The 27,678-nt window shown below is 37.4% G+C and overlaps 4 protein-coding genes, 1 long non-coding RNA gene and 2 pseudogenes across 5 annotated transcripts; 4 read left to right on the top strand and 3 right to left on the bottom strand.

The window, feature by feature from the left end:
* On the bottom strand, nt 4,026-5,168 carry LOC18771772 (putative disease resistance protein RGA3). Its single transcript, XM_020568953.1, has one exon. The coding sequence runs from the start codon at nt 5,166-5,168 to the stop codon at nt 4,026-4,028; it is 1,143 nt and encodes a 380-aa protein (XP_020424542.1).
* Nucleotides 10,886-13,171, bottom strand: LOC18771229 (annotated as a pseudogene).
* LOC109950296 lies at nt 13,773-15,086 on the top strand (annotated as a pseudogene).
* LOC109950431 lies at nt 15,354-17,429 on the top strand. Its single transcript, XR_002272621.1, has 3 exons — nt 15,354-15,673; nt 15,787-15,864; nt 16,784-17,429. It is a non-coding gene; the product is annotated as an uncharacterized LOC109950431 (long non-coding RNA).
* On the top strand, nt 19,538-23,431 carry LOC18770765. The gene is made up of 3 exons (XM_020568709.1): nt 19,538-20,032; nt 20,248-20,463; nt 20,566-23,431. The coding sequence occupies exons 1-3, from the start codon at nt 19,592-19,594 to the stop codon at nt 23,065-23,067; spliced, it is 3,159 nt and encodes a 1,052-aa protein (XP_020424298.1). The 5' UTR covers nt 19,538-19,591; the 3' UTR covers nt 23,068-23,431.
* On the bottom strand, nt 23,647-25,435 carry LOC18771821 (protein N-terminal glutamine amidohydrolase). The gene is made up of 5 exons (XM_007203671.2): nt 25,213-25,435; nt 25,000-25,105; nt 24,642-24,856; nt 24,384-24,508; nt 23,647-24,056 (listed from the first exon to the last, which is right to left on the bottom strand). Exons 1-5 carry the CDS (start codon nt 25,284-25,286, stop codon nt 23,899-23,901), a joined length of 678 nt encoding a protein of 225 aa, XP_007203733.2. The 5' UTR covers nt 25,287-25,435; the 3' UTR covers nt 23,647-23,898.
* Nucleotides 25,410-26,507, top strand: LOC18771311 (DTW domain-containing protein 2). The gene has a single exon (XM_020568710.1). It carries the CDS (start codon nt 25,505-25,507, stop codon nt 26,312-26,314), a length of 810 nt encoding a protein of 269 aa, XP_020424299.1. The 5' UTR covers nt 25,410-25,504; the 3' UTR covers nt 26,315-26,507.

Below are 27,678 nucleotides of genomic sequence, written 5' to 3'. Positions count from 1 at the left end.
ATTCAAGTTCATTCACTGTATCTTCAATTCAATATCATGTCCTGCACTTTGGTCACTTTTATTTTCGTTTTCATTCATGTACACTTTTGTCATTTTCATTTTGTTCAAAATGAATTCGTTGTTCAGATTTATTTGGTAAATCTTCAACTACATTTTCCAATGAAACACTTTTAAAATATATATATATATATATATATTTATGCAAAAATCCTCTTAGACTTTCAGCAATTTGTTCTTCAAAAAAAAAAAAAAATTTCTCAACAATCAACACCTAAGACCAAGAAAATAACAATAATGCAACTACATATAAAATTAATAATTTAACAAAGAACAAAGAACAATAAAACCTAAATTTTGAGCATTTTTTCTTCAACTTGAAGCAAAGAACAATAACTCCAACCCCAATTGATTTTCTGCCACCACAAACGACAGGAAACTACAACAAGGAGGAGGAAATGAAACGCAGACCAAAGGGAATTTGAGATGAAAAAAAAATACAGAAGCAAAAGTGGACAAGAAGCAGCAGCAAAACGAAGGGAAGAAACGAAGGGAAGAAAGGGCATAGAGAATTCTTTCAAAGAAAAATAGGGCATAAAGAATAAATAAAAAAAGAAGTGGGAGACATCATACATGCCCGTCTTCAGCTATAGGAATAAAAAAGAAGCAAAGCTTTTGGTTGGACCAGTAGACAAGAAGAAAAAAAAATTTAAATAAAATCGAATGCGCATGCTTTTCCTTTTCATATAATATATAATATATTAGCCTCTCCACACGCATTTACGAAAGGCTTTTCTTATTTTTTTACTTAATATTTGCATTAACCAATGACATTTTCTAGTATTTTGAATGTTTTACCATATAAAACAAAAGACAGAGAATGGTGAAACATTCAAAATACCAAAAACTGTCCTTAGTTAATCCAAACATTAAAAATTAAAAATATTAATTAAATGAGGATAATATAGTAAATTCACACTTTTTCATATTAGAAAAATTAAAATTAAAAGAAAAATTAAATAATGAATCCTATTTTTATTAAGAAGAAATGGATTTAATGCCACCAAAACTGAGTGTATTCCTGTTTTTGCATGTAAAGCCATAATGCCACCAAAACTTTTGATGTAGCTGATGAGACACATCATGATAATAAATAAATAAACAAATAAAGATTATCATAATATTAAGATGTTATGAATGAATGAAATCATCACATTGCATATATACAATACTGGAATTAGCAAGTGATGCAAAGAAAGTAAACAAAGTCGTTGTGCACACCACACCACGCTTGTACACAACTATTATTTACAAAGACGAATCTTTTATTTTTAGTCGTCAACTCCACAACTTGAATAAAATAAAATAAAATTGATCTTATGGTTTTGGCATGGGTACAATTATATAAATTTAGTTCCATTTCATATGTCTAGATTGGGTACAATTATTTTGGCATGGGTTCTAGAAATTTATTATCTGCTTATGAATTTTCTGTGATTTTTGTATGTTGTGTTCGTTAACCCCTGAAGCTTAAAGCTTTATTGAATGGCGGAATAGGGTACGGGGGTATTCATGCCTTTTGCTTCTGTTTGCTAATAGGTTCTTAAGCTTTGAGATTCAGGTGCTCACTGTCATTAGGCATTTATCTATGGGGAGTGCTAGCAACATTCTCTCTAACCTTCTCTTTTGAACCTTCTCTCTTCTTCTCATGACAAGTGTTACTTTCCTTACACTAAAAACAATGTCATTAATGCATCACACAAACTAGTTTTTGTTTTCCAAGTTTACCCTTATTAAATGTATTTATTTTTTTTAATAACAAGCTAATTTTTTTTTTTATAACTTTCTTACCACCTTGTTAAAAATTAAATGAGAAAATAAAAGCTGAAGTTTTTTATTTAAATTTTAATTTTTCCAAAGAGAACGCATAACAAAATAAAGATGATAACAATGTCATGAAACAAACTTTATTATTATTATTATTTTAAAATATGACTTTTTTTATTTATTATTATTTATTTTTTAACAATGTGCTAAAGAAGTTATAACAAAATTTGAATAAATTGAAGGAAATATAAAAGCCAATACATTTTAAAAGGGTAAATTTGGAAAGCAAAAACTAAATTGTGTGATGCATTAATGACATTGTTTTAAGTGTAAGGAAAATGACATTTGTCATAAAGAGAAGAGAGAAGGTCCAAAAGAGAATGTTAGAGAGAAGGTTTTTAGCATTCCTCTTTATCTATATGATAGTGATTTAATAATAGTGTTATTGTTAAATAACAGTTTTAAAATAATTGAATGTATTACTTTAATTTTAAAGCAGTGATGGAGAGATGTATTTGATATCATTGGTAATGATGTTACCATGGAGCGTTTTCATATCGTGGACAATAGCGAAACAAAGAAAGTAAACGAAGTCGTTATGGATGAAATCATTCACCACGCATGTCCACAAATATTATTTACAAAGACGATTGTTTTATTTTTGGTCGTCTACCCACAACTTAAATAAATAAAATCAAATTGATGTAAGCATGACACAATCCAAACTAAATAAAACACAACCCAGACACAAGAAAACAAACAAACAAAGGGAATGAAAGAAATACTGAGAAAAGCTGAAGAAAGAAACTAGGAATTAGTATAGAACAAACACACGAGAGGACCCACTTTGTTCGCATATATTATATATGTAGAAATCAATCGAAGGAGGACAAGGAAACATGTGGCACATGAGAAATCTTGGGCCAATCTTCTCCAATGTCGCACTGGCATCTCCTCTCCAATTCAGGACAATCATCAACCACAAGTTTATTTAAGGAGGTAAGAGAACGCATTCCCTCTGGCAGAGACAACAATTTCTGACATTGATCGATGACCAACTTTGTGAGTGATGTGAAACTTGCCAACCAATCAGGTAATGCCTCCAAATTCTCACACATGCCAATAACTAAGACTTGAAGGGTTTAGCCGCTCCTTGAAACCATTCAGGCAATGCCACCATCCGTGGTAAATTTATAATACTCAATTTTTGAGCCTCAGTGGAGTTCCTTGATAGTTTACGTTCCCCAAATCCAGTTGTTCGCAATTTCCTATCAGCAGAGTCCTTAAGGAAGTAAGATAACTCTTTTCACAGGGCAAACAAGTTAAATGATTACACTCATCAATATTAAGGAATCGAAGTGATTTCAAACAACCCACCCCATTTTTTGTAAACCTTGTTTGTTTTGTGGTTAAAAACAGTGATGTGAGGCTGATCAATTTGCTTATATCTCTCGGTAACTCTTGGAGATTCTCACAAGAACCAAGATTTAGAGTTTGCAAGCTCTACAGCCCCGATTTCTTCCCCCATCACCACCCCGCGCCGCCCCCCCCACCAAAATCAATTTCTTTCCCCACCCCCCATCCACCCAGATTTCTCCACAGACCCGATTTCTCTCCAGAACAACACCATCTTACAAATCTTATGCTAAGATTCCGTTAAAAAAATTCTGAAATTTTATCTCTTTTTACATGTTGATCCCTAGGTTTGGAGACTGAGAAGGTGGTACCATTTGTATTGTAGCATAGCAAAACAGAACAGTTCGATGAAAAAGATTAAAAAAAAAAAAAAGAACAAAAATAGCTGAAGCAGCACTGAACCTCATAATAATAAATAAATAAACAAATAAATAAAGATTATCGTAATATTAAGGATGAAATCATTCATCACATTGCATATGTACAAGGAAAGTAAACAAAGTCGTGCACACCACACCATGCATGTCCACAACTATTATTTATAAAGACAATTATTTTATTTTTGGTCGTCCACCCCACAATTTGAATAAAATAAAATAAAATTGATCTAAACATGACAAAATCCAAATTAAATAAAACACAACCCAGTAAGTACCCAGAAACAAGAAAACAAATAAACGAAGGAAAAGAAAGAAAGACTAAGACATCAGAAGAAAGAGATTAGGAATTAGTATAGAACAAACACATGAGAGGAATCTTGTTCGCATATATTATATATAGAGAAATCAATCAAACAAGTGAAAGGAAACATGTGGCTCATGAGAAATTTTGGACCAATCTTCTCCAATGTCGCGTTGGCATCTCCTCTCCAATTCGGGACAATCATCAATCACAAGTTCTTTTAAGGAGGTAAGAGAACACATCCTCCCTGGTAGAGATGACAATTTCGGATATGAATCAAGGACCAACTTTCTGAGTGATGTGAAACTTCTCAACCACTCAGGTAATGCCTCCAAATTCTCACACCTGGCAATAACCAAGAGTTGAAGGATGTTAGCCGCTCCTTGAAACCATTCAGGCAATGCCACCATCCGTGGTACATCTTTAATAATCAATTTTTGGAGCCTCCGGGGAGTTCCTTGATAGTTTACGTCCACCAAATCCAGCAGTTTGCATTCTACTATCCATAGAGTTCGTAATGCAGCAAGATAGCTCGTTTCACGCGGCAAAAAGGTTAAATTACTACACTCGGTAATACTAAGAAATCGAAGTGATTTCAAGCATCCCACCCCATTCTCTGTAAAACTTGTTTGTTTTGTGGTTAAGAAAAGTGATGTGAGGCTTATCAATTTGCTTATATCTCTCGGTAACTCTTGGAGATTCTCACAATAACCAAAATTTAGAGTTTGCAAGCTCTGCAGTCTGCAAATTGAATTGGGGACTTTCGTCATTGCTTCATTTAAACTCAAGTCCAGATATTTCAAATGTTTCAGGGAACCAATGGAACTTGGCAACACTTGTAGTGATACTTCCAATAACTTAAGCACTCGCAAATACTTGAATCTTGAAAAGCAAGTGTGAAGGAAGGATTCATCAATGTCTATTCGTTCTGCTGCTATAGTCCGCACTTTGTTCAACTTTTGCAAGGTTGTTGAAACATTTTGGCCAGCTTCCAAAAATGTCAAATGTCTAACATTTTCAAATATGTCTTTGGTGTTTGCAGACTTCACTATAAAACACTCACCTTGTGCAACTGATTGTACAAGATCATGGATAAGACCATGCATATCAAAGAAGTAGCATGTATGATCATCAATAACTTTTTGAAAGAAGGATCTCGCCCATAAATCTTTAAAATACAGCTCTCCGATGTCTTCCAACTCCATGTTCCCATGAACACGAAACTGATCAAGGATTCCATGTGCCATCCAGTATCTTATCAATGCATAACTAGTATATCCATTCCAATCCTTTTGAAGATAGGAACAAGAAGCAAGACATTGTCTCAAATGAGGAGGCAATCGGGTATAACTCAATCTCAAAGCAGGTAAAATGCGACCATCATCTTCTTGTTCCAATTCCCATATCTTTAAGCTGTCTTAGCCAACTGCGTATCTGCTGGTTATGTTCTTGCTTTTGTTCGGCATCCAATAAAACATCTTTGATGATGGACATCGTGCGCTGAAGCTTTTTCAGATCAGCTTTAACGCAACATGCCAAACAGATGTGCTCAGAAGTAATGGACCCGAGCTTTTCAATGAGTTTGGTTGCCAAAGGAAAGGCAAGTTCAGCCATGGTTCTGTTGAGAGGGTGTAAATAGTACAAGTGAAATACGAGAATAGATGTTGATTCTGCTGAACTCCGAAGCTATGAATTTGAATGAACTAAAACAAAAATATGTCTTCATATGAAATCCTACAGCTTCCAAGCACCTTCATTCTTTTGTTGATACAGTAGGAAAAGCAATGTGAGAGGAAGAGAAAGAAAAGCAATATTCATATGAGAGTGGAAGACCGAAAATACGAAAGTGAGAGATGCCAAAGCTTTCAATAAAAGGACGACATGTCATTCAAAAACTAAGCATAATAAAAGGACGACATGTGACATTGCTTTCCAGATTCTTTGAGGCTTTACACTAACCTTGCTTTCCAGATTCTTTGAGGCTTTCAAATAATTTTTTGAGCTTATTTTGTAGTTCACAAACTTTGCCAAGTATTGAGAACAATACATGGACACTGCTTCCTTCCTTATCAATAAGAAAGAACTCTTTCTTCTACTGTGGCAACCATAAGTAACATGTCGGTCCGCCGAGCATATTCCCTCTCACAGAATTTGTGCTTTTAAGAGCCCATTGCCTTGACTCATTGTTACTCTTGTACACTTCCCCTTTGGCTATATATTTCTAGTGGTTGCAGCTTAAAGCGGCTTTCAATTCTGGAAAAGAGAAAGACAATAATAACATCTGAAAATATAGTAATTTATATATTGTCATTGTTTATACTTAAATCTATTTTATATCTATATTTTATATCAGAAAAGAATCTTGTCAACTAATCATATGTCCATGTTTTACGATTTTATCACCAATCTTTCTTTGAAATAATTATCACCATTCTTTTATCTCTCTTTCACCTCTCACAATAACTGCAATTCTTATATAATAACTCAATATCACCCATGAATTGAAGTATGAAGGTCATGTGTCTTGGCAATTTATTTGTGTTATCATATTTTAATTTAGGCTTAATTGTAACAATGGTCAATTAATTATATTCGGAGTTACATTTTGGTCACACATACTCTCATATTATATCAAATTAATACTATAATCCTCCTATTATGTCCATTAGGGTACCCTTGAAATCCCATGTTTTCTGCTTTTTAACCATCTTGTTTAGATAATTTTACAGGTTTCTAAAGACAGCTTTAAATGATCAAAATATCGCGATATGAACTTTCAAAAATTAAAGAAAACTCACTTCACGCATGCAAGGGTTCGAACTCCTTCCCCATTCTAAGGTCTGCAACCACTTAACCATCACGGCAGTCATCACTTTGTGATAATAAGCTATGGAATATATATTTATAATACATGCGAGCTGTTTCTCAAAATAGAAATTAACATAATTACTTATTGTTTTATATTGTTGATCAGTTACTTAATTACTTAATGTAATTTATTTCTTTTCTATTTAATCCATTTAATGTTATTGATTATTTTATTATTCATTATAAGTACTTACATTACTAAATTTCCCTTCAAATTGTTGCTTAATTACTTAAATCTCTATAATTATTTTCTTTGTTTACTACTTAATTCTTCCTTTGATAAATTTATTTATGTTCTTAGTTAATTTTCAATCTTCACTATTATTTTTTAAGTATGGTAAAGTGCCTAATTTTCATGAAAAGTCAAGTTTGGTTTAATTATTTTTCAATTTTTGATAAATAATAAATATAAGAACGTGTACCATGTCCAATGAATAATGTTAAATAAGGTTACACATGTATCTTACCATGTAATTTATAAAGTGTAAAATATTGTACTAAAAAATGATAAATAAATTACTATGGGGTGTTTAATTCTCTTCATTAATTACTCCATATTTTCTAAGTCACGGAGTTTGTGCAATATAATCAACTTAAATCACTCAAACCCACTATGCAATGCATTTTCTTCCAATTTTTTGTGTCAAAATCTATATATATAAAGCAAAAGGCAGAGAATGGTGAAACATTCAAAATACCAAAAAATGCCCTTGGTTAATGCAAACATTAAGAATTCAAATTATTAATTAAATGAGGATAATATGGTAAATTCACACTTTTTCACATTTAAAAAAATTAAAAGAAAAAGAAAAAGCAGATAATGGATCCTATTTTTATGGAACACAACTACCCATTATCTTTTTTAATTCTAAAATAAATTTACTTATTTTTTTAAAAAAACCTCTCGCAAGCGCGGAAGCGCGTGCAGAAAGGCTAGTAATAGATGATTGACTAAATAAACTTCTTCTAAAGTTTCATTAAAAATTTCCATGTATTTATCACAATTTCTGTGGTTTTTATCCAATTTTTATCGATATCGATATTTTCCCAATATTTCCATCGATATTTCCGTATTTTTGAATTACCGATATTTTCGAAACTATCGATATTTAAAACCTTGTTTACAACTACATTAATAAAGTGAAGATTGACCAGAGATTTAGGCCATTGACTCTTTGACCAAGGGTAATTGACCTGCTTGCTCGTGGGCTTGTAAGGGAGCCTATCACATGACACGTAAGTTCATGTTGAGATTTTAAAATGGGCCCACAAAATCTGATTGTAGATAAACAAACATTTGATCCACCGCCCATCACATGCATAGCTCTCTCTTTATTGTCTTTACAAATATTAACTTTTCTTTTGTTTGCCATGAGTTGACTATAAATCCATTACATTTCCTTCATTCATTTTCTGGAAAATGGATCCAATATAAGATCCAAATTATACAATAAGATTGATGCTTTTCGTTTTTAATAGTCACATTTTCAATGGCATGCACCAAATACATAAGAACACAAATTTAGGGCACTTTTGGTATCGAATTAAAAACTCGTTATAGAAATGTTTTCTAAAAAAGTACTGAACATATACTTTTTCAAAAGTATTATGCTGTGAATATGTTAACGGGTCTTTTAAGGTTAAGAAGGATTTTCTTTCTTCGATGGTAATACGTGGCAGCTAGGTGGGGGTGTTGTCTAAAGTTTTCAAAGGAGGTCTAATAAAATTTGAGACATAAATTTAGTTAAAATCAATTTAAAACTAAGCTTTGTGAGGTCACATCTGGGATGACAACGGGTCGGGTAGGGGCCGGGTATGACAATACCATCCCCGTCCTCGCTCTCCATCCCCGCCCCCATCCCCGAACCAATCCCCGTTTAATAGGTTTCGGGGAATCCCCGTCCCCGTTCCCGTTGGGGGACTATCCCCCATACCCGCCCCGAATCCCCGATTTTTTTTGTACAAAAAATATTTATCATATATTTTAACATTAAGTTTCATATTAAATTATCATTCAACACATCCAAATTAACTATAAAGTTCAAATCAATTATTCAAAATCACATCAATATGAAATTCTAGAAAAGATTAGGAAGAATTAGGAGAGAGAGGTTAACTTAGAGTTAAACATAAATATTATAACGCGTTTCTTTCATTAAACGCGTTTCTTTCATTTAACTTAGAGTCAAAATCCATCCATTAAACGCGTTTCTTTCTTAATATTGACTCGTGTTAAAGAAAAATATTGCTATATTTCGGTGTCATTGTCCCTTTCTTCTTTTCTTTCTTTTACGATAGTCTAAACTATAAGAGGAAGATGGTTTCTCACACACATATTACTAAGGTTATGGGACTCGAACCTAATAACTATGGTCTACAAATCAATGCATACCCTATTGCCATTGTCCCTCTCTTCTTGCCTCTCTCGAAATAAAAAGAGTAATCCAATAACACCGAGATATGAAAGTTTTTCTCATATTAAATGAATGAAGTAACGCTTCACTGTATTAAACAAATACAACTTAAAATTTAGTAACATTCTCATCTACCAAACAGACACCTATACCATCATGTCACATTCCTGATGTGATTAAGCATTGTCTATATCAAGCAAATGCAAACAAAAACCCAATCCCCTAATTTCATGTTTGTAACGCAACCAAATAATATTTTATTTACTTTTCATCCCATTTTTATTACTGTTGTCATCAAAATAATCAACAAACTATGTATATGGCAGTTATTTATTTGTTCAAAATTATTAATCTGACATACATAATAATATACATATCTTTAGTACTAAAATGACTAAAAATTTGGAGGCAACGTGCATCAAACGGCTAAAAGATACAACATATATGATAGCCAGCAACTTTCTTTGCAGATCCCCCGACAATTATTATCTTAATGACAGATTTAATTCGTTATTAATTCTAGCTTTTGAGTACCCTTCTCTGTTTTTTTCACAAGAACAAGAAGAACAAGAGGGAGGAGGAGGAGGAGAAGAACAGTGGATCAAATTCAAAAGCATGGACTGATCTCATTGAATTGATATTGAACCATGTTCTTAAAGAAACAGAGAGATTGATTGCTGGGTTGAAAATTCATTGAAGGGTAAGAGGAAAAGAGCATCACTCGCCTTTTTGGAAGCCTTCTCCACAAGCTTTCTGACAAACATTGATGATGGTGATGAAAAGGAAGATCTGGTCTATGCTCTGCTGTTTTCAGAATCTGAGAGACCACCAAAAAAACCCCGACTCCTGAGATGAAGACAAAGACGACCTGAGAAGGCCAAAGTTCTCTGCTTTGTAATAACCGACGACAGAGACCAGAGAGAGAAGAAGAGAAGAGGAGAAGAGAGTGAAGTGAAAACTTCGAAATGGGCCGTTGATGGCAGTTTTTCAATTTTTTATGTTGGAAGAGGAATGGGACAAGATTAGCGGTTTCTCAAGGACAAAATAAAATGTAGGTTCGGATCAAAGGACGGTGACACGTGGAGGCTGATTAGGTGACCCGAACCATTAATTGCTAATTTCCTAAGGAAAATATGTTTGACGCCCTTGACCCTTGACTTCGCTTTCACTTACTCACTCACCCACCCACTCTCTTTGCAAGGGCAAAGGCCAAAACTACAGATTGTTTCACAAAAAGTAAATTTAGGTTTTACCCATAAAAAAACTTTCACTTTTAGAAAAAGCCAAAGCTTTTTCAGGCTTTTTCAAAAAAGACAGAATAACCTCTCAACTTTCAAACCAAAGACATTCAAATGTAAAGGATTTCTTAGGAAATTAAAAAATAAATAAGGGTAATTTTGTCCATTTTTGCTTTTTTTAAAAATTTTCTCTCTCCTTTGGGTTTTTCCAAAGTCTCCCTTCACAAAATGACAGAATTGACCTTCCTCCTGGGACAGAGCTTAATCAGAGTGCACACGTGGACATGTGACAGGATATGATGTCAAACTGGGACCCACGTACCTGGTCCTGCCAATCGATGTTACTGAGCTCCGTGGCCAAATCAAAAGAAGCTTACTAAATAAAATAAAATAATTTCAAATAAATATATATACATGTATCAAACTCTTGTGACACTTGTCTCCTGAAAAAAAATGCTTCTGTGTATTAAATTGAAGTTGCTCAATCAAGACAAGTTTACAAACACAATACAAGAAGAAAACCAAAGACAACAAACTGAGCTGTGTTTTTGCCTTAGAAGGCAACCAAATGGAACTATCAGTATTGCATAGAAACAAACAACAACAACTACTCCTACTCTTGTGAAGACAACCTCTTGCTGTCAATTGCTTCCTTGAGTTCAGCCCCAATGCATAGGCCAAAGTAGGAGGAACAGCATTTCCAATCTGCCTATGCTTGTGAAGAACTGTGCCCGAAAACTGGTAGCTATCCGCAAAACCTTGAGATCGGGCGCATTCCCGAACAGTTAGAATCCTGTCCTGGTCAGGGTGAAAGCACATTCCCACTTTCCCCATTGGCTTAGGATCTGTAATGGAAGTTGGGAAGTTGCCTTCCCAATCCAACCTTCCAAACAGGCCCTTCCACTGATTGTGGCGCTTGGCTGTGTTGGGCAGGCACCATGGTATCAAGTCAACTATCTGTCCACTACCTTTTCATCTGGAAGGCATTGCCAATCAGCACCTGGCCGCTTTGGAATTCTCTGCCATCGAATCAGATTCAGCTCATTCATTTCATTCGAAATGTGATCAGTCAAAACAGACATCTCCCCTCGGATTTTCTTCTGGAACCATGAGATGGGATCGCTTTCTTACTCTAAGTTCCCCTTGGATGCTCCATTCCCTACGGCCGGGAGATCACCGATTGTATCTCTTACAGTTATTGAACGGAAAGGGGCTCCACTTGCAGTACTACGAACAGCAGCATATTGTGAATTGCCTGATAATGTGATCTTCAACTCTGGTACGCCAAAGACATGCATTGGCTCTGGCCATTCAGGGAGAATCTCTCCTTGGGCAGCTGCCCATATAAACGCTCGCTTTCGTGACTGGGAAACTCCATAAGCTCCAGCTTCCAGAATACCAAACCTCACCTGATAACCCATCTCAAGAAGTGAAGCCAGAGTCAGACGGAATGTCTGTCCTTTATTGAAAGACACAAAGTTCCTCACATTCTCTAAGAGGAAATACTTTGGCCGGAAGTAGTCGGCAAAGGATAAGAATGCCAAGATCATTTCACACTGAACTTTACTCCAAGTGCTTTGGTTGAACCTATTCATTCTAGAGAAACCCTGGCATGGAGGTCCTCCATTGATGAAATCTACCTGCCCCGGCAACGGCAAATCATTTTTAACCTTCTCATCAAGTGATGCAGCCAATTCAGCAGCTTCAGAAGTTGCAATACAATCATCTGTGTCCCCACATTTTTCCATTACGGCCCTTAAGATCACATTGCAGTTAATGATGAAAACCAACGACTCAGGATGGTTGAGTTTGAAAGCATCCCCAGCAGGCTCTTCATACTCAATTGCCCACTTGGTTATTGAAGCACCAGACTGATGCAACCCATCAGACAAGCCACCGCAACCAGCAAATATATCCAATGTGGCTAGGCGTTTCTGCTCAGAATCAGCTCTCTGGTTCTCAACTTCTGAAACATTTTCTCCTTCTTTGCATTTGCCCTTTCTCTTTCTAGAATCAGCATCACCACCTGCTGTTGAGTACCTCAGTTTGATGTGAGCTGGCAACTGCTTAATAGACCCTTTAGAAGGATCATATAGATGTTCACAGAAGAAAATATGCTGGAAAATGACAGGAGCATTACATACTGGAAGATCACTCTTCTTTCTGACTTCACATTTTATTTCTATATTATTAACAGGCATGATGTGTGTTTCTTCACTGTAGTAGACCTCTCTAATATCCGAACTGTATGCCTTCTCAACAGATATGTCCTCTGGTCTGAAAAATCTTCTTACTTTAACCTGGGTAGATTCTATTTCAGGTCGTTTAGATTCCTTCATAACAACTATCTCCAGCACTTGGTACCCGACATAAGTTGTCAGCCCCAATTTCTTTCCGGCCTTGAAAATTTCAGTTTCCATCCCTTCGGCGCCAAAATAATGGGGACTTACATAGACATAATCATGACCTGAGTACTCAACTCCCGTATACAAAACCAGTTTTTGATGAATTTAGTTTAAATACTTCCTTGGCCTCCTCGGCTTCGTTCATTTTGCAAGAGTGGCAGGCACCAGATCCCAGACCCATAGTATCACGTGAAAGACTAAAGAAAGCACCTCTCTCTGGGCAATACAAGCTTTTACAGTAAGTCTGAGTGAAGCCCTGTGCCGTCCTCTCTTTCTTTCCTAATCTTCTCTTTTTTGTTAATTGGGTTTGTAAATTATTGTACATTTCCAATTAAGAAGATGCATTTGATGTATGTCATGCTGACGGATGTTTGTGTTTTCTTCATTGAGTTGAGGCCTTCTAAGTCTATGTTGCATTGTGGAGGAATTGAATCTGGGATTTCCTGCCTAATGTCGAGTGAATGAATGGCGTCCTAGAAACTATAAGGAAACCATTTTCAAGATGTTCAAGTAGCCAGGGATTGCTGTTTGCAAACTGATCTGGTTTTTCCTTGCATGCTTCAAATGGAAACCGTAGAAATGCGTAGGTAGTTGATGCCATTTTGGATCGTTGATCCTTCTAGCTGCAAGTAGATCAAGTTCTCTCTCTCAAGTTGAACCCTTTTGTGTCTTCTGTTGTATATTAGCAAATTAATGTCATTAGTCATCACTACCTCTCTTTGATCTGCTCTCGTATGCGATGCATGTTTCCGTGTGCATACAGAGGTACTTTCCTAGGTCAACTATATAATGCTTAGTTGACACAAGATGCTTTAATTAGTATATTGACTCCAAAATTTGGAGTTTTGTGGTTGAATTAGGCCTCTATTTCGAACAAGTAGTACATTAACTAATTATTCCTCTATGTTCCCTTTTCTTAGGAATCAGATATTGGAAGTATGGGCTTGAAGTCACCAGCAAGTGAGACGGCAGAGTTCGTGTCTGTATTCCGTTCAGGAAGCTGTTCTGAGAAAGGCCCTAAACAATACATGGAGGATGAGTATATTTGTGTAGATGATCTTCATGAACATCTTGGTCAAATGGAAAACTTGCCTTCTCCTGGGGCATTTTATGGGGTGTGTAACTTGCTCTCGTTAATTTCTTTTTGCGTGGTGTTTTTTTGGAGTGACAACCATACTTCACTTCCACCAATGAATTTTCCATATCATATGACAAAGGCCATCTTGTTCACTTCATCCCTGAGTTGGGCATTCTAATCTGTTAGAAGCTAGGTGACAAGAAGCATTTATATCCTTATATCCTAGAGTATTAATTGGACTCTTACTGAGATTTTGTTGACTTCCACAGGTCTTTGACGGACACAATGGTGTTGATGCAGCATCGTTTATTAAAAAAAACATCCTTAGATTCATTGTTGAAGACTCTCACTTCCCATCAGGCATTAGAAAGGCAGTTAGGAGCGCCTTTGTGAAGGCTGATCATGCATTTGCAGATGCTAGCTCTGTTGATAAGTCCTCTGGTACCACTGCTTTGACTGCCCTTATTTTAGGAAGATGAGTTCTTGATAATGGGCTGCGATGGCTTGTGGGATGTGATGAGCAGCCAGTGTGCAGTTACAACGGTAAGGAAGGAGCTCCTGCAGCATAACGATCCTGAGAGATGTTCAAAAGCGCTTGTCAAGGAAACACAGCGAAAAGGAATCCCAACCAATGGATTGGCAGCAATGAACGATCTGTGTTTCTTCCACCAAGATTGTTCAGATTGCTAAAACGAATCCCAACCAATGGATCGACAGCACACGGATCGATGACGTGGCAAATCAGTTTTCTCCCGCCTAAACCCGGACTCGAAGCGAATTTTATTTTCCGACTTTTCCGCCATAACTTCTCCCTATCTGCTAACACCAGAACCGCCATTCCCAATCTTGATACTCTGTTCTCATCATCTAGTCTTCTTCTTCCTATCTGCTAACACCAGAACCACCATTCCGAATCTCAATACTCTGTTCTCATCATCTAGTCTTCTTCTTCCTATCTGCTAACACCAAAGCCACCCATTCCCAATTTCCTTTTCAACCCCATTCCCAATTTCTTTTCAACTATGTCAGAAACTGACATTGAACAAAACATTCGACTTGCAAAACAGCTTTTTGTAGCCATCAAGAAACAACACGAATTCCAAGAATTCGTCAAGATGGACCAAAAGAGCTTGAACGAGAAGTCTCGCCTGTCAGAAGTTGAAAGAAACAAACTGCATGATCTCAACGCTGTTTTGTTCCATTCTTCCTCTGTGAAGACAGCAATGTGGGTTGAGTTCAATGTTAAACTTCGGGAACTCATGCATTCAAACAATATTGGTATAGCTGATGAGCTGACTCACCCAAATCTTCAGAAGAGCTGGACGTGGTAGATTTCGTGTTGCATAGTTCAACACGAAATCTACCACGTCCAGCTTAGTTCAACACGAAATCTACCACGTCCAGCTCTTCTGAGGATTTGGGCTGAGTCAGCTCATCGGCTATACCAATATTGTTTGAATGCATGAGTTCCCGAAGTTTAACATTGAACTCAACCCACACTGCGGTGTTCACAGAAGAAGAATGGACCAAAACAGCGTTGAAATCATGCAAGACCGGGGCAACGAATTGATCGGCCCGTTCCACTTTCCCACCCACCCCCACCTGAAACTTGGAAGACATGGGGCGACAGAACAATACGATCCTGGTTTTGGGATCGTACAATCACAGCAGGTCAACTACTCACTGAGGTAGCCGACCTGTTGTTGGCAGTGCTTTTGGCCAATGCGGACACAACTGATTTTGATTTTGGTAAGTCTTTTGATTTTGGGTCGGTTTATTTCAGTGGTAGGTTGTCAAATTTGTATGTATGTGTATTTCAGTAGTAGGTTGTCGGTATATTTTGGTCTGATGTTATTTTGTAGTTGGTAAAATTGCGAAGGGTGGATTGGAAAAGCTTGCTCACGAATCGGCTCATGGTGGAAGGAGGTCAAGGTGATCAGGTATGAACTACAACTCATTGTGATAATTTATGTTCTTGCCACACTCATATTTCAATTTGCATGTTATGTAAATTTTGCAAATTATTGTGGGGGCTTGGAGAGAATTATGCTAGTGGATTTCATAAAATATCTTGCTTTATCCCCCCTCATAAAAGACTTGATTTAGCTGTGAACAAGAGTCTGAAAATCTAATCAGACCTCATATCTCTTCATCTGATATATGGCCAATGAAAATGAATTAGCAACTTTAATTTTGGTAACAAAATTTATGAGCAATATATGGCCTTTGTTTTGTTGCAAGCAAAAAGTAGCTTTGATAGAGCAATGGGAAACAAAGTCTGCATCTACTTTACATTGCTGTACGCATGATAATGTACTGATGGTGTCTGTGGCTGGCCTAATCAAGTCGCGAACCTGTTTGATCTTCCTGCTTAAGAGTCATCAATATTCAATAATGTGATTGAGTTATGGGTCCAATTTGTTCTGGTTTTGTATACATTGCTTTTATTAAATTCAGTGGGAGTGGAAATAATGTTGGTTGATTGTCCTTCATTAGCCTTTTATTTTCTTAAGCTATTTAGGTGTGACATCTTTCCAATATAAAAAATCACCAACAGCCACATAAACTGTGAAGAATGGAGAAAAAGAAAGGCTAGAAATGGTTGAATATTTCTATTGTATTTCTCATTCTTGTGAAAACAGTATTGTTTATATGCAATTGAAAAAGGAATAATTTGGAATAGAATTAGTTACAAAAAATATGGACATGATGACATGTGTATGATGGATATATGACTAGCCGTTTCCTTCTCTTCTAGAATACTGCTGAGCTTGTGATTTTGTGCATTGGATCCCATTGCTTTGTATTTGCTTTGACTGCACCTGCTGATGTATTGATGATCTGCATATGACAATGCAGGATGAAGTGTAAAGAATACAAACTGAAGAACTACACTTGTCAATAATACATCCTCCAAGGCACTACAATGTCAACCACCAACCTGCAACTGCCAAACATCCATCCTCTGTCATTTCAAATGATTTCATTTTTCTTTTTGGTCAGAAAATGAATTCATTTTGGATTTTGAATTCTTGCATATATTTGTTGAATTCTTGAGCTGAATTTTGTAAATTTGGATCTGTATTGCCTGGAAACACTGAGAGATCCGGCATGAGAATTTACTTGATACAATACAAGTTACATTGCACTGATTAGGCTTTTCTGCTTAGCGAAAGAGAGTCATTGTCGAACACTTTGGTCCTTCAAACCACTGATGGAGCTATATTTCTCTGCCCTGTTGATGGAGATATTGGTTTTTTTTGGTCAAAATGGAGATATTGGTTTCTTCAATTGTGTTGATGTTGGCATACATATAATAATCTTTAGAACTTGGCATTTGATAATAGAGTTGGGGGAGCTTTTGTTATCCTTTATTTGTTTTTCTTATTATATTTAAGTCCCCCTCCTCTTCTTCTTCATTTGGTATTAATATGTTGATTGTATAGTTAAGCAGTGACAGTGAGTGATGGGATTAGATCATGACTCTGGTTATTTTGTTGTGTTCTGTAAGGGGTAAATAAAGGTTAGTCAAAATGGCTAATCTACAAGAAGAACTTCCAATCATCTTGGTCTTGTACTCCTTTTTACAAGTCGAAAAGTGGTAGTGATGTCTCATGGGCTACTGTCCAATCATCTTGCAGCTCCAAATTTTCATCATTTGGGGTAACAAGAAAACATAGGAATGAATGCGTTGAATGTGATCTCAAATCAAACCAAAACTTGCAGATGTTCTAGTTGGTCATCTGTGTCACATATTTAAATTTCTGAGTCTTGAGTGATATGTTATGCAGTATATTCCACCAAAAGTCTAAGTCAAAGCCAATTCAATGGAAAGGCTATAGCGAGGAGTTTAGAGTGAGGGGTTTATTTGAGGGGTTCAATCCCACCATCAACAAATGTGAGGAAATCAATATACTTAAAACATTTTAGATGGTTTGATGGTGAGATTGAACCCCTCAAATAAGTTCCTCACTCTAAACTTCTCATTGCAAAAGCTCTCCCAATTCAAACCAATCCAAACTAAGGGTGGGCATTCAAACTTGAATGCCGAGCCCAAAAAATCTGAAAAAATTATACCATATTGATCTCCGATTCCATTTCGGTTCATATAGTGAAAGGATCGAATTGGACCGGGTGTGTATTTTTACTTAACAAAATATTTAACCCCAATGCTAAATTTCTCCGTCTATAACTAATGTTTCTCCAAGCCCAATACCAAATCACCTCTCTTTTCTAGGTCAAACCACTTCCCTTTGCATAAAATTGGACCATTTGTGAATTTTTAATCCTCGTGAATAATTTTTTTGTTAGGTTTTGTACAAAAACAATTTTTTTTTTTTAAATATTCCAATCCAAAACCAGAAAAAACTAACAATACCTTTGAAAATCGTACCTCCGCTGAAAATTGCCTCATTCCTTAGATAAATTACTCAACGAACAAGGTATTTTACTCTGAGAACGTAAAGGGTTCATTCATTGAGTAAACGTGATCATTCCTAGAGTAAATTGACAAAGAAACATTATTTACAAATCCAACGACACCTTTTACACTATGAATGGCAAAGAGTCATTCGTGAGGTAAATCTCCTCGTTCCTTAGGTAAGTTACTCAATGAATTGGATATTTTACCCCGTGAACATAAGGGGTTCATTCGTTGAGTAAATGTGATCATTCCTAGAGTAAATTGACAAAGAAACATTCTTTACCAATCCAACGATACCTTTTACACTACAACGGCAAAGAGTCGTTCATGAGGTAAATCTTCTCGTTCCTTATGTAAATTACTCAATGAACGAGTATTTTACCTCATGAACGTTCGTTGAGTAAATGTGATCGTTATTAAGAGTAAATTGACAAAGAAATCTTCTTTACCAATCCAATGATACCTTTTACACTACGAATGACAAAGAGTCGTTTGTGAGGTCAATCATCTCGTTTGTTAGGTAAATTACTCAATGAACAGGGTATTTTACTCCATGAACATAAGGGGTTCATTCGTTGAGTAAACGTGATCGTTCCTAAAGTAAATTAACAAAGAAACCTTCTTTACCAATCTAACGATAGCTTCTTTACCCTATTAATTGACATAAATTTAAACGATGGATATCTAATTTCCTTCATTTAAAAATTCTCTCCAATTTTCAATTCCTTCATCCAAATGGATGGTAAAAATAAAATTGACAAAATTGAAATTACTAGGACCAACGCAGGAATGGCATGTTTACTAATCCGTAATTGGATTAGGATGAATTGAATTGAGGAATAGTTGGATTGAGGAGCATTAGATTCCGGATTCCTATTGAAGTTTTGGGGTAGGAGTTGTTCTAATTACAAAAATATCCTCATTGTTAGGTTAAAGTAGATAACAAATTTGGAATTTTAAAAATTGTGTAAGGATATAATGGGTAAAAAAGATAAATTCCTAATGGGTTAGTTTTACAGGAATTAGAATACCACCTCCCACTCAAGAAGTGAATTCTTCCAAAATAAGAATTCAAATTCTTGATTAGTAAACAAACCATAACACCGGCTAGTATAAGAACCAAAAGTGAACTTTTGCCTTCCAAGAATGTACAGGTGTCAAAAATTGAGAGACCTAACCGAACTAGGGTTTTAGCGAGAATCAAACGGAACGGAACCAAACAAGTGAAAAGACCGCGAAAGAACATGAGCTCCTCCTCCAAGTGTGGCTGCCCCGTCGTCTTGGACCTCAACAACACCTTCCGGTTCATGGAATTGGGAGCCTCTTCTTCCTCGTCTAGGCTTCTGAACAGCAGCAACCAGCTCTCGTGCTTCACCTCTGTACGATCCAAATCCCAAAGACCACTGGACCCCTCATGCCGCCTTCAATGCCTTCATCATTCATATCCTTCTTTGGCTTTGCCACTCTCTCGCAGAGATTGTGCCCTAAGAGTAAAAGCCACCATTAAAGATGATACTAACGTCGTCACCACGGAGGAGAAGGTAAATGGTGATTGTTCTGCTGAAATCGAGCATTCGATTTTGACGGCTTTGTCGCCGTTGGACGGTCGTTATTGGGGTAAAGTCAAGGAATTGGCTCCTTACATGAGTGAATATGGTCTCATCTACTACCGTGTTCTAGTTGAGGTACTTCTTTTATTTATTGCATTTTTGTTTGTTTGTTTCTATTAGAGCAATTGAGTTTTCTAATCTATTAGAAGCATAACAATTATGTCTTTCAGTATCAAATATCACATTTTTCACAAGTCTTATTTTCTTTGGTTAATTGGGTTCTTTGTGGAAATTTTTTTTTTTTTTTTTTTGGGTGAAGGTGTGATTTATATTTATGAAATGTATGACAGATCAAATGGTTGTTGAAACTTTCACAAATCGCTGAAGTCACGGAGGTGCCCGGTTTCAGTGAAGATGCTCAGTCTTACTTGCAAGGAATTATAGATGGATTTTGCATCAGTGATGCATTGGAAATCAAGAGGATTGAGAAAATGACTAACCATGATGTAAAAGCGGTGGAGTACTTCTTGAAACAGAAATGCATTTCACATCCAGAAATAGCTAAGGTAGACATTCCTTCTATTAGTTATTTCCTTTGTATTTGATACAATTCTCTTGATGTCTTTGTTTCAAGTTTTTGAGAATCACTTAATGCTTTCTTATTTCAGGTGCTTGAATTTTTTCATTTTGCTTGCACATCTGAGGACATCAACAATCTTGCTCATGCTTTGATGTTAAAAGGAGCTATCAACAATGTTATATTGCCTGTCATGGATGATTTGATTGAGGCAATATGTGGCATGTCAAAGGATAATGCTTCGGTTCCCATGCTATCTCGCACACATGGTCAGACAGCCTCACCCACAACTTTGGGGAAAGAAATGGCAATTTTTGCTGTTAGGTTAAGCATACAAAGGCACAGAATTTCTGAAGTCGAGATAATGGGGAAGTTTGCTGGTGCTGTAGGAAATTACAATGCTCATCTAGCTGCATATCCTAATATTGATTGGGCCCTAATTGCTGAAGAGTTTGTAATATCTCTTGGAGTGAGTATTAATCATTATGTTACTCAGATCGAGACTCATGATTATATGTCAAAAGTTTTTAATGCATTCAACCGGTTCAATAATATATTGATTGACTTTGATAGTGATATATGGCGCTACATATCTTTGGGTTACTTCAAGCAGACAACTAGGGCAGGTGAAATTGGGTCATCAACAATGCCTCACAAAGTAAACCCTATTGATTTTGAAAATAGTGAAGGTAATCTTGGTATTGCTAGTGGAAATCTTTCCTACCTGAGTGAGAAGTTGCCTAAATCGCGTTTGCAGCGTGACCTGACTGATTCTACTGTTCTGAGAAACATGGGTGTCGGACTGGGGCACTCTGTTCTTGCTTACAGAAGTACACTGCAGGGAATAGCAAAGCTTCAGGTTAATGAAGCTCGCATAAGTGAGGAGTTGAACCAGTCTTGGGAGGTGCTTGCTGAAGCAATACAAACTGTTATGAGAAGATATAGTGTTCCTGAGCCTTATGAGAAGCTAAAGGAACTAACAAGAGGAAGAACAGTTACCAAAGAAAGAATAAAAGAGTTCATTAAAGGCTTGGAATTACCTGAAGAACCAAAGACCGTTTTGTCAAAGCTGACACCGCATAGCTATGTTGGAGCAGCTGTTAAACTGGCCAGGATGGTAGACACGGCTGTTAGAGCCACCAGAAAAAACACCAATGTTTCCACTGAGAAGATCAAGATGGTATCTGGTAAATCTTCTTGTGAATCTGAGCTTGTGAATTTGATGGCTTTGTCACCATTGGATGGTCGGTACTGGGGTAAAGTCAAGGACTTGACGCCTTACATGAGTGAGTATGGGCTGATCTACTTCCGTGTTCTAGTTGAGATCAAATGGTTACTATGGCTTTCACAAATTCCTGAAGTCACAGAGGTACCTACCTTTAGTGAAAATGCTCGGTCTTATTTGCAAGAAGTGATTGATGGATTTAGTACCAATGATGCATTAGAAATAAAGAAGATTGAGAAAGTAACAAATCATGATGTGAAAGCGGTGGAGTACTTCTTGAAACAAAGATTCCAATCACATCCAGAAATAGCTAAGGTGCTTGAATTTTTTCATTTTGCTTGCACATCCGAGGACATCAACAATCTTGCCCATGCATTAATGCTGAAAGAAGCCATGAACAGTGTCATATTTCCTGTCATGGATGGTTTGGTTGAGGCAGTATGTAACATGGCTAAAGACAACGCTCATATTTCTATGCTCTCTCGTACTCATGGACAGCCTGCTTCACCCACAACTTTAGGAAAGGAAATGGCAAATTTTGCTGTCAGATTAAGCAGAGAAAGACGAGAGATTTCTCGGGTGGAGATAATGGGAAAATTTGCTGGTGCTGTTGGAAATTACAATGCTCATCTTATTGCATATCCTGATATCAATTGGCCCCAAATTGCTGAAGAGTTTGTAACATCTCTTGGGTTGATTTTTAATCCCTATGTTACGCAGATTGAACCTCATGACTATATGGCAGAACTTTTTCATGCAATTAGCCAGTTCAATAACATATTGATCGACTTTGATAGAGATATATGGGACTACGTATCGTTGGGTTATTTTAAGCAGATAACTAAGGCTGGTGAGATTGGGTCATCAACAATGCCTCACAAGGTAAACCCTATTGATTTTGAAAACAGTGAAGGCAATCTTGGTGTGGCTAATGGAAATTTTTGTCATCTGAGCATGAAGTTGCCTATTTCGCGTTGGCAGCGTGACTTGACAGATTCAACTGTTTTGAGGAACATGGGTCTAGGATTAGGGCACTCTCTTCTTGCCTACAAAAGCACACTTCAGGGAATATCAAAGCTTCAGGTCAATGAAGGTTGCATAAGTAAGGATTTGAACCTTACTTGGGAAGTTCTTGCTGAACCAATACAGACAATTATGCGAAGATATGGTGTTCCTGAGCCCTATGAAAAGTTGAAGGAACTAACCAGAGGAAGAGCAGTTACCAAGGAAAGTATAGTAGATTTTATGCAAGGTTTGGAATTACCTAACGAAGCAAAGTCGAATCTACTAAAGTTAACACCGCATAGTTATGTTGGAGCAGCTGTTGAATTGGCTAGGACGGTAGACAGTGCTGTGAAGGTGTTATGAACCAAGAGTTGATATAGTTGCACAAGGTCTTCCTTTCCTTTTCCTTTGAGACTGCTTTGCACCACAAGATCCTACATATTTTGACTGCTGTGGGACTAGGAAATAATCAGGCGAAACTTCGGATATGCTGAGGCTGAGGCGCTGCTTTCATTTTAATTGTAGTTGAAAATGTTTGTATTTATATGCTAGGTTGAAAACCCCGGGTTCAAAATTTTGTCCTTTTAGTATTTAAAGAATGGATGGGGCAATAGGGAAATATGAGAGCTTTTCATCAAGCTCTGTGTCATTTGAAACAGCTCCAGCACTCGGATGTTGGGGGCTAATATTTGGTTGTGGCGGCAGCAATAAGAGAATTATTTCGCAATGACAATAGTAAACAAGTTCTTATTCACCTGCTGGCGCAGTCCATAATGTTTTTTCTTCAGTATGCAATACAAGCGTGCAATTGCAGCATCGAGGTTAACAGATGACTTAAAAAGTTTACAGGTTACCGCTTAGGCTTTTAACATCCTCTAATTCCAAAAGAGGAAAACGAGAATTTGTCTATTAGAGAGACTTTGGCTGCAACCAACCACTGCATACAAGAATTCTCTCACAGCAAACCACTGCAAGAACTTTCTTTCTTGTCATTGAAGTTAAAAATGCAATGCTCCATACAATCCATACAATGTTTAAGGGGAATTGCACTTCTCCGAACTACCAAGGCGAAAGAAAAATGCAGCCAGAATGAACTAATCCCAAATGTGATACACCAAGAAAAACTCGGTCAGGATACAGGAAATAACAATGCTTTATATGTGCTAGTCCAGCTGAAAATAGAATTTCCATACATCAAAGAATTTGGGAAAAGAACTCCTCCAGTTGGCTTTCTGTTATGACCACACCAAGCTTTTTGGTAAAAACTTCATTGGTCATATCAGCTCCTGTACCTGTCACTGCATCTGTAGCACGGATGTCGAAGTAGTCATTCAGGTTGTGAAGAGTTCCATCTGCACAAATACAGGAAAGAAGGAAAAAAAACATTAAATTTCATTTCTGTTGTGTATTATCACTACTACCTCGGTTCGCAAAAAATTTTGACAGGGAGAGGAAGAGAAGAAATTATAGTTGTTATTAAGTGACTGCTCTATCTCATATAAAGCAGAAACGGCAAGGCGTTAGAGGCTTATGAATTCAAATGACGCTAATGTTTGCTTGTTTGTTTATTGGAAATTAAAATTTGTTAGAAGTGGTATGCTCCAATCTAGTTGTTCTGATTGTTAATGATTTTACCATCACCAAACTTCATAAAAATGTAAGGAGAATTTAACATTTACCCTCCGCAACAATGGGCTGGTAGAGGGGAGGTTGATGTAGCCAATTGCCAACAGAATCTTTCATGTGTCTCCTATCAGATGCAAAGCAACGGAGAAACACGGGGGCATGCACAATCCGGAAATACCTGCACCACCACGCATAAAGAATGTCGTAAATAATGTTTACTGATCACATATTCAGCATGTTAAATTTCCACACTCTGAGCCAGGCACAGACTGAGCCAATAACATACGCATACAATACAAGTGATGAAATACCTTTGGAATTCAGAAAAGGTCTGAAAGTCGGGGCGGATAGTTTCGGAGACATAGCGTGCTAAGGGACAAGGAAATGGAAGACTTGAATCTAAATCCCACACTAAGTGTGGGGAGGGTGAGTCACCTCTGCCTTTTCTCTGTATGCAAATGACATGATAATCCCAGAGAACAATCCCATCTGCTCGGCTGCTGGCTTTCTGATGCCACAATGGGATCTTCACCATTTTTTAATTTTGCACCACAGCAAACAAATAGTAAATTCAATAAGAGGGAAACTATAGCATCCAATAAAATGACAAAATATGTAAATTTAAAAACAAATAAATCAATTAAGTCACTTGGGTACAAGGGCACATGCCTGTTTTTTCTCATTGGAAATGAAAACAACAAAAAGATCAGAACTTTGGGCATCTGCTATGCCCTTTGTGCCCAGTTCCTTGCAAAGCAAGTACACATTCTCCTCACTTCACAAACACGCACAAGAAAGAAAAAGGTAATTAATTTTTCTACCTACCAGATGATTAGCACAAGCAAGCAGAGAAACACAAAACAAAACAAAACCGAGGCTTACCAGTAAAAAGGGGTGTGTTGAAATTGAGAGACGTCCCACGAGCTGCCGCTTACTTCCAACTCTGACGTCGTCATCTATCTCTCTCTCTGCCGCTCTCTCTCTCTCTGTCAGCTGACCTCTCTCTCTCTTCCAAATTTGATCAGATTTTTTAACTACCACCCACCCACCCACCCCAACAACGACATGTCGTTTACGAAACCAACAATATATAATCCCAAAACGCTACCGTTTAATCTTCCATCTATAAAGCAAGCGAGCTCCTCATAGGTCCATAATTTAACATTGACATGGAATGATGGAACCAGAAGAAGACATCCACATCTCCGACAGCGCCGCCGCCGATCCACCGCCGCGTGGGCCCAGGCCCATATGCAGCAACTGCACCCGACCCGGCCCGGTCTGCCTCTGCCACTCTCTCCCGGCCCAGCCCATCAAAACCCAGACCCAAATCATAATCCTCCACCACCCCCACGAAGCCAATCACAAGCTCTCCACAACCCCAATCCTCACCAAATGCCTCTCCAACTCCACCGCCATTGTTGCGCGCAAGCTCAAGCCAGGCCTCTCCCCGCTCCTTGATCAATCACCGCCCGCCATCTACCTCTTCCCCCCAACTAAAGCCTCACCCGCCGTCAGCCTATCAGACCTCCCCAGCTCACCCGTCCCCAAACACTCCCCTTTGGTGCTCATCGCCTTCGACGCCACGTGGAAGCATGCTAGGGAGATGGTCAAAGCCAGCGAGGGGTTTTTGTCGACGTTTGCGAGCAGGGTTTGTTTGGATGTGGATGAGAGTGCAAGCGGTGGGAGCATTTACGACTCGGAGTTGGTTTTGCGGAAAGAGCCGTTTGGTGGGTGCGTGAGTACCATGGAGGCTGTGGCCAGGGCCTTGGGTGTGATTGAGCCCAATGGGGTCGAGATTGAGGCCAGGCTTGTTAGGGTTTTGAGGGACATGGTGGCTTCGCAGGCCCGGTATCTTAAGACGCCCGCAAAGCCCAGGCCCAAGTTGTTGAAGAAAAGCAAGGAGAAACAGCGGCTCAAGAATGAGAGTAAGAGTGAGAGTGTAAGTGAGAGTGACCCGATATTGGGTCACGGGCAACTTTAGGCCTGCACCCGAGTCCAAGCCCGTCAGTAAATTGGGCTGACCCGCCACTCTTTTGTAAAAGTGTTTTCTTATTCTAACCATCCCAATTTTTGGTACCCTTTTTTCATTTTTATTTTTTTTCTTGAACTGAAAATCTATTGGATCAAAGAAAACTTGCAATTAAAAAAACCGTAATGTCGGTTTCATTTTCGTATTTTTTTGTGTCCGATTGTGCACCGACCAAACCGTCCTTGTTGAATCTTCCACAATATATCCTCTTCATTGCTTATCATGTGGACAACTGTTCTTGTGAGCAATTAAAAAGGCATATAAATTGGAAAATGGAAATCAAAGAAATACTTAAATATTGAAGTAGGTTACCCAATTAGGCGTGTCTCCAAAGTTTATTGTATTCTTTTACTAAAAAAAAGAAACAACAGTGATTGCTTTTTTTTATAAAATTTAAAAAAAAACTGAAACACATCACAAATGAGATCCTTTCGGATCTCAATACCATACAAATCAAAATAAACTATAATAAGTACATCGAAAGAGAAATTACTAAACCAAATGCAGGAACTAGTATATCCATGTTAGCTTTTTTTTGTAAACCTGCTTGATAGTCACATGATTGAAATTCCCAAAAAGTCGCCAAATATCTTTGCAATTGATCGTAAGATCCAAGGTATATTAGTTTGCCTAGTAATAATTTGTATAAACGTCTTGGAGTCTCCCTAAAAACAATGATTGCATTGTTTCAACATTGGATATAGAGTATTTTTCTTTGGTCAACCCTTGGCTATAGAGTATGGAGAAATTGTTGCTGCGCTTTTGTGATGGTCCATGAACTTTGTTTTACTGGTAATGTTTTGTGAGCACAAGCTTCTCTTATGTAGTTGTAAATTTCTACATTGAGACGAGACCTCCCACGTGCAGGAAGAGAGAGGGTGTGGACCAATGATATACAAGAGAGTGATCAAAATGTGCATGAACACCACATGACATGTTCACTTTTTTGCTCTTAAAAGCTGTCGCACTAAGATTATAATTAATGGTGTCAAGGAACTTTCTATTTCGGATTGTTTTTCTGGTGCACAAGTTACAACCATATTGCATCATGGAGGAGGAAAGGCTGCGAGAGGAATGGTGAGGAAAAGGAGATGCGAGGAAGAATGGTAGGGTTAGTGTTTATACGAGTGGAATGTTATTCATCACATTCTTGGGTTTGTTATTCTGTATTTCTTATGCGATGTTTTAACATCATTTTTATAAATAAAAAAACAGATTTAAAGTGAAAGCTCACATATTAAGAGTTTGAATAGTAAATGTCTTGTACGAAACTATTTAGAGCATCTTTAAGGGAGTATGTAAAAGAGTACGCAAAC

The sequence above is a fragment of the Prunus persica genome, chromosome G7, assembly GCF_000346465.2.
Source record: "Prunus persica cultivar Lovell chromosome G7, Prunus_persica_NCBIv2, whole genome shotgun sequence".
NCBI classification, from domain to species: domain Eukaryota; kingdom Viridiplantae; phylum Streptophyta; class Magnoliopsida; order Rosales; family Rosaceae; genus Prunus; species Prunus persica.
This window is presented reverse-complemented; position numbering and strand designations above follow the sequence as displayed.